The sequence below is a fragment of the Neophocaena asiaeorientalis genome, unplaced genomic scaffold (assembly GCF_003031525.2).
Source record: "Neophocaena asiaeorientalis asiaeorientalis breed wild unplaced genomic scaffold, Neophocaena_asiaeorientalis_V1.1 scaffold543, whole genome shotgun sequence".
Classification (NCBI taxonomy): domain Eukaryota; kingdom Metazoa; phylum Chordata; class Mammalia; order Artiodactyla; family Phocoenidae; genus Neophocaena; species Neophocaena asiaeorientalis.
Genome location: NW_020173671.1, coordinates 235,143 through 247,991, shown reverse-complemented (window position 1 = coordinate 247,991; position 12,849 = coordinate 235,143). Strand labels below are relative to the sequence as shown.

General features: G+C 56.4%; 1 protein-coding gene across 1 annotated transcript; it reads right to left on the bottom strand.

Annotated features, from left to right (window-relative positions):
* Nucleotides 1–5,690: 5,690 nt before the first annotated feature.
* On the bottom strand, nt 5,691–11,331 carry EFNB3 (ephrin B3). The gene is made up of 5 exons (XM_024748437.1): nt 11,210–11,331; nt 8,746–9,038; nt 8,484–8,576; nt 8,277–8,381; nt 5,691–7,841 (listed from the first exon to the last, which is right to left on the bottom strand). Exons 1-5 carry the CDS (start codon nt 11,329–11,331, stop codon nt 7,432–7,434), a joined length of 1,023 nt encoding a protein of 340 aa, XP_024604205.1. The 3' UTR covers nt 5,691–7,431.
* Nucleotides 11,332–12,849: the final 1,518 nt, after the last annotated feature.

The window sequence follows — 12,849 nt, the reverse complement described above, 5'->3', positions numbered from 1 at the left end:
TGAGGACGGGCGGTAAGGACTGGGGCTGGAAACAATGAGTGGCCTCCCGCAGGACACTGAAAAGGCTGTGGGAACCCAAGCGCCCGACCCCGCGCGTGGGTCTGTGAGCTCCATTCCGGGCGAGTCCAGCAGATGGCGCCCGAGGTCCCGTCTGCGAGGCTCACGCGCGCTCTAGAAGGCGTTCCAGGATTTCGAGACAGCCGTGGCTGCAGCTGAGTCCGGGGAAAAAACCGGGGCTGGAGCACCCCTGCCCTCCCGCTCGTTCCCCCTTCTTAATTCGGACTGGGGTCTAGGATCGCCGGGCAGCGCTGGGTGGGGGAAGGAGGGAAGAACGGAACTGGAATTTTTGGAATCTGAGGATTGGCTTTGGAAAGCGTCGCTCGTTTTGGGGGGGACAGGAGGCGGGGACTCTCTGGGGAAGGTGACCGGGCCGGGGAGGGGCTCGGCTCTCCATAAGAACAAAGACAGAGTCGTGGGGAAGCGACAGGAGAGGGGTGTGAGAGGAGGGGCAGACGGCAGCCGGTGCTAGGGGGCGCTGCGGGCCGGGGTGCCAGAAGAGGCGCCTGGAAGACTGAGCCGTACCTGGGGCTGGTGGAAGCTTTAGGGAGGCCTGGGAGATGCAGGGAGGAAGCGAGTCAGGGGGATGGGAAGGCACCCTCCCTGCTTCCATCAATAGTGCCTAATTAAGACAAAGCCCGCAGCGAGCCCACTGATTACATTTCCATGAGGAGCTAAATTGATGACATTTTCTTTGCTGGAGGAGAGAAGCTGGCACCTCAGTTCCCCCTTTTCCTGGTTGATGTTCACACCTGACGAGTCTCATTATGCCAGTCTAGCAGGGCAAGGACTGGCAGTCCCTGGTACTCCTGAAGGGCCTGTGGATTAATCCACACCTGAGCCCAGCTCTGACCTCACCATCCTACCTACCCCATTTTTATTTCCAGAATTGACAACCCCTGCCCTTGGCACCCCCCCATTATCCTTAAAGGAGGTCTCTGAGCTCCTGCCCAGCCCACATTCCTGTTGCTGAGGGCGCGGATTGAAGGAGAGAGGGGTCCTGCCACACCCCAAAATCAGCTGCACAGCAAGTGGGGCTAAGTGGGTGATCCTCTAACCAGTTAGGCAGTGGGTGGCAGAGAGGTGGCATGATTGGTCAGATCCCCCAGGGAGAAAGTCCCAGAGGAGTGAAGATTTGAGGGGAGGCACAGGATGGGGAGACTTATAGGTGGGGCTCACGGCTCCCTCAGGGAAAGGAATGTTGTGTAGACCCCATTTCTTTTCTGAACCACCCCCCACCCCCACTGGCCTTGGCTGTGCCTAGGGATCCCAGCCCCTACATTATGCTAAATAGGTAATCAAACATCTTGCTTTGCTAATTACTGCTCAATCCGATTAAACGCCACTGAAGCTCATCAACAGAGGTGGAGGTAGGGAGAAGGGATGAAAGGGGGGGCAGCCACAGCTGTGATGGGGGTCTTGTCCCCAGGAGCTCTAGGGGACAGCTGAGAAACAGCCAGGGTAGCAAGACTCAGTACCTCGCAAAAGAAATGGGCAGAAGGGTTGTACGACAGAACCCTTCATCTCACTGCATCCTCCCAGCCTCAGGCACTCCCTCCTCCCAGGCCCTTCATTACTCTCAGAACCCAGGCATCCGGCCATTCCCACAGCTCCCCACACACACCCCTGTCCCAGCTTTAATAAGTTCTGTTCTCTCACTGTCAATATTTGATTTCTCAGGGCCATCTCCACGGAGAGAGGGAGCTCTTCCCTTGCTTCCCCCCTACCTTGGCCCTTTTTTGCCCACCCCAGTCTCTTTGTGCCCCCAACCTTCTCTGAACTAGCTGACTTAATGAAATGATATTAAAGTCTTAAGCAACTCCAAAAGAATGGTTGTTATGGTGAAGGGAGTGGGCAGGACGCCTGGGTCCCTGAGGGGAGCAAGGGCTGAGGAGGGGGGAGAGTGAGCCAGAGGCTAAGGTCTGGAGGCCCCAGTCCCCAAGGGGGAGCAGCAGATTTAGGGTGAGCTGGGGGCTGGCCCTTTGGATTGTGGTGGGAAGTGGGGAGTTAGGGCTGGGGGCTAGGAAAAGGTGAGAAGAGGGAGGACATTTCTCTGGTCCAGGTCTCAGCCTGCTGTCCAGAGCATCCGTCGGGGATGGAGAGGCCAGTCGGGGGCGCAGAGCCCCTGTGCCAGCAGCCTCCCTGCTGAATGTGCCCGGGGCCAGTCCCGTGAGAACCAGAGTAGATTCCTCTTCAGCCCTGACTCATCCCTCTTCCCCCCCGCACCTCCCCCCACCACGAGCAGACCCCCACAGGTGATTTGTAGCTGATGCCCTCACGATGGTAGCACCAGGAGGGAGTCCGTTCCATGACACGAACAGCAGAGAGCTTCCAGGAGAGGAGAGAACAGAGGCCAAGAGATGGGGAGCCAAGCACCAACCCCCCTGCCCCCACCCATCCCATCTCACTCCCCTGGGGACCCTGGCCCAGCCCCAGTCCCCTTGGGGTGGTGGGAATGCAAGGACATTTGGCTGGGCTGATTGATGAGGGAGGAAGCAGCCACTGGGCACTGAGGCTGCTGTTTGCTGAGCACACAGATTCCTCCCCACTCACCAGCTGCCGCCCCCTGAGGCTGCTGAATCTCCCCACCACCACCACTAGCCACTTGGATTGGAGGGAGCTGATGCCTGAGTTTCTGATGGCAACTGAGGGAAGTGGGAGAGCCAGGCCGTGGAATGCTTCGATTCCTTCTGGGAATCAGGGGACCCTAGGACCTGGCCCCTCAGAACTCCCTACAGGAGTCCACCTTTGTTGCTGCCTTTCAAACATCTCTCTCCTGTGCTGAGTTTTCACTGCCATTTATTCTGTATCCTTTTCCCTACCCCCACCCAACTCTCTGAGCCCATCCCAGCTAGCCCCCTGCCTCCAAACCAGCCTGCCACATTTCTCCCAGCCTGCCTACAGATCTTGAAACTCTCTCTAGGGAAGGGGATGCCCCACGTTTGTGACTCCACTTGGGAAGCTCTGTTTTTCATTCTAACTACATTTCCAGTTGTGATGTCAACCATTCCCCATCAGAAATTCCCACTGCAACCCTTTGCTCTGTTCTCCTTTTCTTAAAATCCTCAACATAGACCACATACACAAACATACATACCTCAACCTAATTTACATCCTGCTTCTGTTCGGAAGGATGGAAAAGTGTGAGCTTCTGTCTGCAGCACAGCCCCCAGGACAGCCTCCATCCTATGCTGGGTTTACGTTCTGTGGTCCCCAGCTCTCTCACATCCTTTACTCCCACTCTGCTCTAGACTCTGTACCAGCAGCTGTACCACAGCCCCAAAATCTCAGAGCATTATCCCTGCCTTCCCAGAGCCTAAAATTTAGTTGAGGAAAACACAGCTCACATCCACACAAGAAACAAAGGGGACCCCCTCCCACCCCAGACCTTAAAGTAAATGTTTATATCTTTTTCTATAAAACTGGTGTGTTTATCTGGAAATGTATTTTGTGTGCTGATTTCTTTATATTTATTATAATGAAGTAAAAAAGCATGTTTTTAGGTCAAAAAAAAAAAGAAAGAAAGAAACAAAGGGGAAAAAATGGAAGACGGAGTTAGATCAACTTCCTAAATGTGGATTCTTCCTTGGTCACTTGCTACCCTACACGCTGAGGCTGGGGAAAGACAGGACGCATCTAGAACATGTGTGTGGTTGTGGTCTTTCTCACTATTCCCAAGCCTGTCGAGATTTCACCTCTATGCTTTGCACTTGCTGTTCCGTCTTTCTGCTCTGCCCTTCCCCATAGTGCCTGCCTTCCATACTCCTCATTATTCAAGGTCCTGAACAAATGTCACCTCTTCAGAAGGACCCTCCTGACCTCCTAATTTAAAGCATCTTCCTGATACTCTCCATCCTCTTCACTCTGTTTTTTTATATCACTTATCACTACCAGAAATATTATTATGCTGTTCCCCACCAAAATGTGGATTTCATGAAAGCGGGGGCTTTGCCTTATTCACCTCATACTACCAGTGCCTGAAATAGTACCTGGAACAAAGCAGACATCTAATATGATGCTGAGTGAATGAATGAATGAATGAATGGATGTCTTCCTGCACCTCTTCTTGCTTTGTTGTACTTGTTACCCTAGGAGTGTTTTTGTGTGTTTGTACCTAGAAAGCGAATAGGATGGCATGTGTTTTTCTGTGTGGAAGTCACCTGAGCTTTCAAATAGCTCAAAAGATCACTACACATGTGGAAGGCTCTAGATCTGGCATTGTTAATGTCTGGGGAGAAGAGCGTCTATAGATGCCAGTTCTCTGAAGGGGTGTGTCCCAGGGTAATGTGCAGAATGTGCTGTTCCTCTCCCCAGCTGTGCATCTGTCCCCAGGTGTCTTCCGGTCTCTCGGCATGTTATGATGTCTCGGTTGCTTTGGTGAGATGTTTGTCTGTCATGGAGACTATTTATCCCCACTTCTCTTCCCTCTCTTCTCTCCACCTGTGCCTCTGGATATACGTGTAGGGGAGTCTTCCATGGCTCCCTTGCCCCCTCGCACACACAGCCCTGCCCCAGTTGTGGACCCCTCCCTCTCTCAACTGGGCCCTGTTGCTGGGCTCTGGGTTGCCATAGTGACGGTTGCCAAGTCCCTGAGGCTGATAGCCAGCGATGGGGCTGTCGGCTCCATCCACGCGGGAGGCTGAGGGGGGCTTCCCATTGTGTGAAGAAGGGGATGTTGCCATGACAACCAACCCCCACTAAGGGGCAGGAACCAGCCCTTCCACACCCCCTCCAGCCTCCCCACCTCGGGCAGCTCCAGTGTGGGCTTAGAAGGCAGGAGTAAATTCCAGACAGCCCAGCACCTGGCCTCCCAGTTTTCAACTCCCCTCCTACAGTGCCTGCACCTCTCGGGACCCAGGCATCTTGCTCAGACAGGGGGAGGGGCAGGGGTCCCACTAGACAGAGGAGGGGCAGGAGGACCCCTTGACCTCCAGGCAGATGGGAGACAGCGGGAGGGGACCTAAAGTCAGGGGAGGGGCAGGCAGGTCAGAGGTTGTGACCCCCACCGACTGGCTGCAGCGATGCTCCTCACTGCTGCTTTTGTGGTTGGAGAATGGGGCTGAGTCTAGGGGACTGGGCATCTGGGTTTTAGGGGGAGAAGAGCCTGGGTTATGGGTACACAGGGAGCCACGGGATAGGCAGCTTGATGCCTGGGTCCCTGAGTCTTCTGGGCACAGGAGTGCTTTGGGCAGGAGTGGGAGGGAATAGATTGAACACGTGAGCATGTTTTTTCCACTTTGTTTCCGACTGAGACTTGCCTTGAATCTGATACTTGGTTTAGCAATAGACACTTGGGCTTTCCCCCGTGAGTGAACACATATTCACAGACAGCCCCATTTGGATGTATTGGCAACCCACTGCCACCTGGGTTCCTCTCTCCCTGCCCTGGCAGGGGCTGCTTTCCTCAGCCTCATCGCCCAGCCCATGACCACACTCCCCTCCGCCAGCCAGGCCCTGTCCACTTCACCCATCCAACACAACCCCCTCCCTACCCCTTGGTTTCATGCAATTCAACACTCGGCTGAAAAGCTGTTCTAATCACCAGTTCTCTGCCCCAATTCACGTCCAGTCATTCTCCAGCCTTCTCATCAACTTTTGAAGTTTTTTATTTTTTTTGGTTTTTGTTGTTCAAATTTCCCTTTTACAGTAAAACTATTGAGGTGACGGCCATACCCCGCCACCTCCCCCATGGCAATATCAACTTCCTGTTCTCTGGAAGGAGCGATTAGAAAAATCAGGAAGGAGCTGGGAACTACAGCACCAGAGAGATAGCTTGACCTCTGGTGGACAAAGCAACCATCTTGGCTGGTGATTGAGGTGGCCGACGTGGTGCCCAAAGGCAGCTCTGACCTAAAGGAAATGAGCTGGGAGGAAACTGAGGCAACACCCAATTGTGCACTAGCGGGCAGGAAGAGGTATCAGCTGGTCACTATGGAAAGACTGGCTGTTGCTAAGGACCACTGTCAGCTAGACCAGTCAGTAGGCCACCATTTTGGTCACTAAGAAGGGAGCTGTGTTGAGTTTGAAGGGAGTAGGAAATGGAGAATGTGATGAACAAGACAGCCATCCAGGTTACTGGGGACAACACGTGGGTTCTTGGGGTCATCCTGTTGAATAACAGAGATTATACTGGGATATGGAAAGGGAAGAACAAGACAAATTGAGCCTGCCATGGCAGATGGCAGCCACCTTAGCTGTCCTAAAAGCAGCACAGAGAACAAGGGAAGGGAGATCCTGGCACGTGACACTGAATACTAGGAAGAACCTCAGTCCACCCGATCTTCTTAGAGTAAGTTCCAGCTTCCTCCTGAAACGGGAAGTTCTTCCTGCCCGCCCTTCTCCACAGAGTAAGAACCATCCACCTCCCCCCACCCCCCAGACTAAGCCACTTCCGGTTCCAGCCAGACCACTTCCTATTTCAGAAGTGCTACTTCCTGTCCTGGATGAAGGCACTTCCAGTTCCTGCTGCACTGCTTCCACTTCCCAGGCCACTTCTGTCCAGGCCTGGTCACTTCTTGTCTGGAGCAAGTCACTTCCTGTCCCAAGTGGCCCATTCAGCATCAGACCAAGTCCACATGTGTCCTGACTGGTTCATAGCTTGCTATTGGCCACTGGACAAAACGGGACACTTCTCATGGTAGCTGTCATGACCCAACCATCCCAAATCGCTGGAGTAAATATGTAGAGGCCTGGGGCAGGGCAGAGGAGGAGGCCTTGCTACCCATGCCCTGAGCTGGGGTGGAGTGCCAGAGCCTTCCCCATAAGGCCCCCATTTTTGGCAGACTGAGGGGAGTGGTTGGTAAGAGAAGTCAGAAGAGGGAGCTGAGGGGAGAAATGCTTTGATGCCCCCACCCTGGAGATGGGAGAGGTACAGGATAAGAAGCCAAGAGGGTAAATAAAAGGAGGTACAGGGAGGAGGATGCTAGGGAAGAGGAACAGACCTAGAGACAGAAGAGAGAGACAGAAAATAAGAGAGAGAGGAGAAAAGAAGAGAAAAACAGTGAGAGGCAGAAAGAGGTGCCAACCAAAAGACAGACTGTTCCCACCCCTAGCTCTCAGTGGGTGAGGGGGACAAGGATCCCTGGGTCACGGTTAGACGAAGAGGCTGAATCTTTGCCCCCTCCCCAGGGGAATAGGACCTAGGAACACAGAGACAGAGAGGGGCACACACAGCCAACCAGAGGGCAGGCGGTCGTTGGGTGGATGTCTTAGGGAATCCTAAAAGTGGAGAAGAGGCGAGAGCCAGGAGGAGCAAAGGAGCTGGAGGGGCAAAGGGGGCCAAGGAGATGCTAGAGGTGTCCCTCAAACCATGAATTAAACTGGAGGAGCACCCCACAAAGGGCTGGATCCAGGACAGCCAGGTCGGAGGAGCCCTCATACCTTGTAGTAGATGTTTGGAGGGCTCTGGGGGGGCCCATCCTGCACGATGTACACAGGATGCCCATAGTCACCACTCACCTTTTCATAGTGGGGACAAAAGGGGGGGTCTGCAGCCCCACCGCCCCGCAGAGCTATCCCTAGCTCCCCAGGCTCAGCCTCCCTAGGTCCCATCCCGCCTCCACCCCCCAGGCCCAGAGACCCTCCCCTCCCGAAGGAGCCAGGACCAGGGTGGCGACTCTCCGAAGGCTTGGCCCGCCGTCTCCGCCAACACATGGCACCCCCAGCCCCTGCCACGCCCAGCAAGAGCAGCGCCAGCCCCCCTGCTGCCCCGGCCACTGCGGGCATGCTGGGAGGGGGCAGGGGGCCTTCAGCACCCCGGGAGGTTGCATTGCTGGTGGGGTCACCTGGCAGGGAAGGGGTGAAGGAGGAAAGAGGGGGTGGGGCTGAAGGAGCCACCCGGGCATCTGGACACCCATCTTTGCGGGTCCCCATGGGTTTCCCCAGCAGTGCCCAGGCCCTTTGGGGACCCCACTTCCCCTCCCGTCCAAGCCCCACTCGGAATCCAGGTGTGTCCAGCCCTTCAGCTCCATGCCAAGGAGTCCTCCCCCCTTCTCTGACAGCACTGATTGAAGCACTGACTTGGCTAATTAGTTCTGATTGAGTCTTTTCCTCATTTGGCTTCCATTCCCCTCCCACCCTCCCATCCTCTCTTCTCCTCTTTCCTGTATCACTGCCCCCAAAACTGAAGAGGGAGGGAGGGAGAGGGTGAAGCTAGGGCAGCTGGGGTCCGAGAGCAGAGGAGGCTAGGGAAGACAGGAGGCTGGACCCCTGGTTCCTACCTGCTGTGTTCTCCTTCCCAGGCTCCAGGCTGTGGGCCACCCCTCGGTCTTTTTCCATGGGCATTTCAGACACAGGCTTTCGGGGAGCAGCCCCCCCTCGGGGACCTGGAGACGGGGAAGGGCCGAGAGAGGGGCTGAGACAGCAGCCCCCTGACCACGATGGTACTGCCCCTCGGCCCCTAGGAGGTGTGCCCCAGCCCCACTCACTTTGTCCCACTCGAAGAAGCACCTTCATGCCTCTAGTGAGGCACACACCTCCCTGCAAGCTCTCCAGGCCTTCCCGGGTTCCATCCGATGTGGCTGGGAGAGAAGAACCAGAGGGAGAAGTTGGCCCTCCAGAGTCTACACCTATTCTGTCTCCATGCCTGGCCCCAACACCACCCGAGGTGGCTCCAGTGGTCCCCTCCCTCATCTGCCCTCGATCCCAGGAGCACCTCCCCACTCGACCCTGCCCGCTGCCCAGCAGTACCAATTATGTAGTAATCGTGGTGTGAGCGGAACTCGTGGCCCCAGAGGTTAGGGCTATACTCCTGGAACTTGATGGTGAAGCGGAGATCCAGATCTGGCCGGTCACAAGTGAGAAGGAGGTTTGGGGCAGGGGGTGCCTCACAGCGCCGGCCCTGGGCACCCCCTACCAGATACAGCTTGTAGAACTCGTAATTAGGAGAGGAGTGGGGGCCAGGAGGCCGGGCCCGGGGGCAGAGCAGGTCTAGCCGGTCCCCGATCTGAGGGTAGAGCACGTAACCACCCTCTGCCTGGAACCTATGGGGAGGAGGGCAAGGTGGATAAGGACGAGAGGTGTCAGAGGTCTGGTCCCCAGAGCTTTGCCTCCCTCACCCCACATCCCTGCAGGACAGCCTTTGTCTGAGTGGAGAGTCTGTTCTGACAGAGCAGGCACTAAGGTCTCTGGAAGCTCACGGAAGCAGCAGGAAGCCAGGCTCAGAGGTCTCCTGCCCCTTGGTGTGCCCAAATGCACTCTTCAGCCCGCCCTCACCACATGCACACTGCCATCTCTCACTCCATCACCGGTCCTGTTGCCGTGGCAACAGGATGCCAGTTACTAAGGAGCTGGCCTCTCTGGAACCACACAGCCCACCCCTCCCGGGTGATTTCACTCTTCCATGGCAGTCAACCATGGGGGCAGAGCCTCCCCTCCCACAGGCCACCACTGAATTTCAGTGATTTCAGGGCAAAGGGGGCGGGGTGGGGGAGGGGGTGTGGAGGGTGTTCCAGACCAGTGTCCCAAGTACCCAGGCAATGTAACAGGAGACAAATGCCTGGTCTGGCAATGGCCCTAAATGGGGCTAATCGAAACAGCTGCCCCAGACATTTCCCTGCTCAGTACCCCACTTCCCCCAGGTCCCACACTTCTTAGGGAAAGTGCCCTATTGCTTTGGAATTGAAAGAGTTGACTTTCGACCCACAGCTGACACAAGTCCGCATCTCCCTCAGCCCCGGCAGCCACTGGCCCAGCACAGCCACTACTTGCCAACAGCTGCAGACAGGGTCTCAGAACTTGGTCACAGGGGACTGCTGCTTGGTATCTTCCCAGACTCCCAAATAACCCCCTCCCTCCCTGCCCCAACATCCCAAAGAGTTCCCAGAACACCCTAACTCCATTTTCTCAGCTCTATCAGGATAAGCCTAACTTACATCCTCACACTGCTCCTGATACTCCAACTGCATCTGGGAGTTGGTGGGTAGGAGACTGAGAGGGGAAAAGACATTTGAGATTAGACCCCAAGAGATATGGGAGGGAGGCCAGGACAGGAAATGTAAGGGAAGCTGTGAAGTAAAGAGAGGAAGAATAATTACCCTAGTTCTCCTTTAATGAGCATATAATATGTTCAAATACCTTACCTCTAATCTTCATAAAACCTGTAAGGATTGAGGATACAAACTCAGGAAGGTTAAGTGACTTGCCCAAGGCCACACAACAGAAAGCAGCAGAGCTAGGATTAAGACCTAGGATTTGATGAGCTCCAAAGCACACCCTCTTTGCATGGCCTCACACAGCCTCCCCAGGCAATTAGGAAGTTTTCAAAACACAAAACTCTTTTGCTAACAGGGAGTAGGATCTGCATGGAGGCAAGGGACCCAAATGACCTCCCAAGGGTTCTGTCCTACTCTGTGTGGCTTGAAGTTTCATCTGACCCCTGGCCTTTTTTCAGAGCAAAGCAAGCATGCCTCAGAACAGAGGGTCTGATGGAAGAGTTTGCAGCAAAGATGGGGGAGGGGGCAACGGAGTCCTCAGGACTCCAGATGCAAGAGGGAAAGTGGGGGCTTTAGGGGGCTCCAGGCTTCTTCCAGAAAGAGATCTCCAAGCCAGGAAGGCAGGAAAATCTTCTGGTTGGGAAATTGTTCCACCAAGGACTCACAGACCCTCTGGCTCTGGGCAAGAGTTAGGAGACGGATGTGTGAAGAAGGGTCAAAAAGCCTTGGGGGAGTTGTCCCCAGTGCCCCCAGACTGAGAGCCCTTCCCTCCCATTTCCACCACTGAGTCCCTTCTGGGGAGGGAGGCACCCTGCCCTTCCTCTCAGCACCTCAGCAGCACCTACTCAGCTGCTCTCCTGAGAGCTGACATTAACCAGGCTCCCTCTAAGCCCAGCCCCCGACACCACACAGGTCTCCCACAAACCCAAATAACCACTCCACTGTCCTCCCGGCTACCCATTATCTTTCAAATCCTTGCCCCTTGGGGGTCTCTCAAACTCCTGACACATGGTTGTCACCACCCGCATCCAGCTCTGTGCGTGGCCCGAGAGTCTGGCTCCCAAGACCACCTCTGTCTGGTTGCCCATCAGCTCACATCCGATCACCAGCACCCTCCCTCCGCCTCCTCCCAGCTCCGAGAACCCAGCCCCCAAAGTCCCTAAGGCTTCCAGACTCCCTGCCCACAGGGTGTGGGGTATCCCCACCCCCGGGCCGCTCACCTCTTATTCGCCGAATTCCAGTAGACGGGCTCCAGGCTGAGCCCAGACACCAGCCCCAAAAAACCGAGCAGCAGCAGGGCCCCGACTCGCACGCCCCCCGGCCCAGAATGGGGGGCCCCCATGACCCCGCCAAGGCCTGGGGGGCGGGGCACCAACTCCCCCAAAGTCGCTCACCCCCTGGGGTGACTGCCTTGGCCGCCCGGGCTATTCTGCCCCGGCCACCCGGGTGGCTGATGCCCCCCGCTCCCACGCGGACCCGCTTCCTGCTCCACCCGCGTCCCCTCTCCGGAGCGCTCCGCCCGCAGAAGCCCTTCCAGGGGCCGTCTGCAGGCGCCCTGCGCCCCCGGCCCACGCGCCGGCACCCCGGTATTTATGAGCGGGCCTAAGTGGGGGACTGGGGGAGCCGGGGACCGGGCGGGGGCGGCATGGGGCGCCGGGCTAGGGAGCGGGGAAAGGGGCGCCGAGCCGGAGCCCCAGCCTCGCCGGGATTGAGGGCAGCGGGCTAAGGGAGGAAACCAACCAGTCCTGAGCCCAGGAGGGGGGAGTTAAAGGAGAGGCGGGGAGGGGGAGAGGATGGCGGAGAGAAAAACCGGAGCTGGAGCCCTAGTCGGAGCGGGCGATCATGCAGCCCACGCCCCCCACACCTCCCTCACCTCGCGCACCTCCCAGCCCTCACCCCGCCGCCCCGCCTCACTCCCCCGCGCGGTCTCTCACGCCCCCTTTGTCTCTGCAACTCTCCGGCTCTGGCTTAGTTTCTGCCCACCTCCCCTCCTGCCCTCGGATCGCCCGAGCGGTTGGAATCTTCCGCTCCCTCAAATCCAGAAAGGCTCTCGCCCTCTCCACCCCGAGGAACCCAGCCCCTTTCGCTCCCGCAGCCCCCTCCTCCCCCATCCCAAAACAACACCGCTGCTCCGGGGAGGTCTGAAGAGAATAATAATAACCTTGAAGGCTCCGCACTTTACAAAGTGGGCTGAGTTGACCTTCTCGACTACCTGTGTGAAGTGGGAGGGGCAGAGCTTAAGGATCCCCGTGGCAGTGATGAAGAAACTGAGGCTCAGAGAGGCCCCGTGACTTGCCCAAGGTCACACGAGGAATCTGGGATAAAGCCGAAACCAGACCCAGGCTGCCGAACTCCCACTCCTGGGGTCTCTTTTGTCACAGCCTCCTAGACCTTCTACTGCTATCTGGAGGTTGACGAAAGGCAAGAGATTCGGGGGTAAACTTGGGCCCTTCTTAGATGGTTGTGGGGAGAAATGGGACCGGGAGATACGGAGAACCTACAACCCAAAACCCGCATGCAGCCGGAAGGGCTGTTTCCAATTATCCTGGGGGAAGGGAGGAGGATTTGCCTTTTTGGGTGTAAGAACCCTGGCTTTCAGCACCTCTGGGCAGAGGTGACATTCCTCTCCCCTCTCTAGTCGTCACAGGCCTCCAGTCCCTTCCCTTAGGCTGTGAGGTCCAGAATCAAATCCTCTGCTGACAGTATCTCTTCAGAGACCCCCTTCTCAGTGTGTGGCAAGGTGGGGGGAGGGGGGAGCCACTGCTTGAAATAACATACCCCCCAAAAAGACAGAGCTGATAAATGAAGAAACCAGACCAGCGACAGCTACTGAATGACTCTCGCCCTTGTCCTGCATCTA

Coding starts and splice junctions, on each gene's coding strand:
- EFNB3 (XM_024748437.1), bottom strand. CDS start 11,331: ATGGGGGCCCCCCATTCTGGGCCGGGGGGCGTGCGAGTCGGGGCCCTG. Junction 8,382..8,483: donor GCTTCTTCGAGTGGGACAAA/GTGAGTGGGGCT, acceptor CCCCGTCTCCAG/GTCCCCGAGGGGGGGCTGCT. Junction 7,842..8,276: donor TGGGAAGGAGAACACAGCAG/GTAGGAACCAGG, acceptor CTTCCCTGCCAG/GTGACCCCACCAGCAATGCA.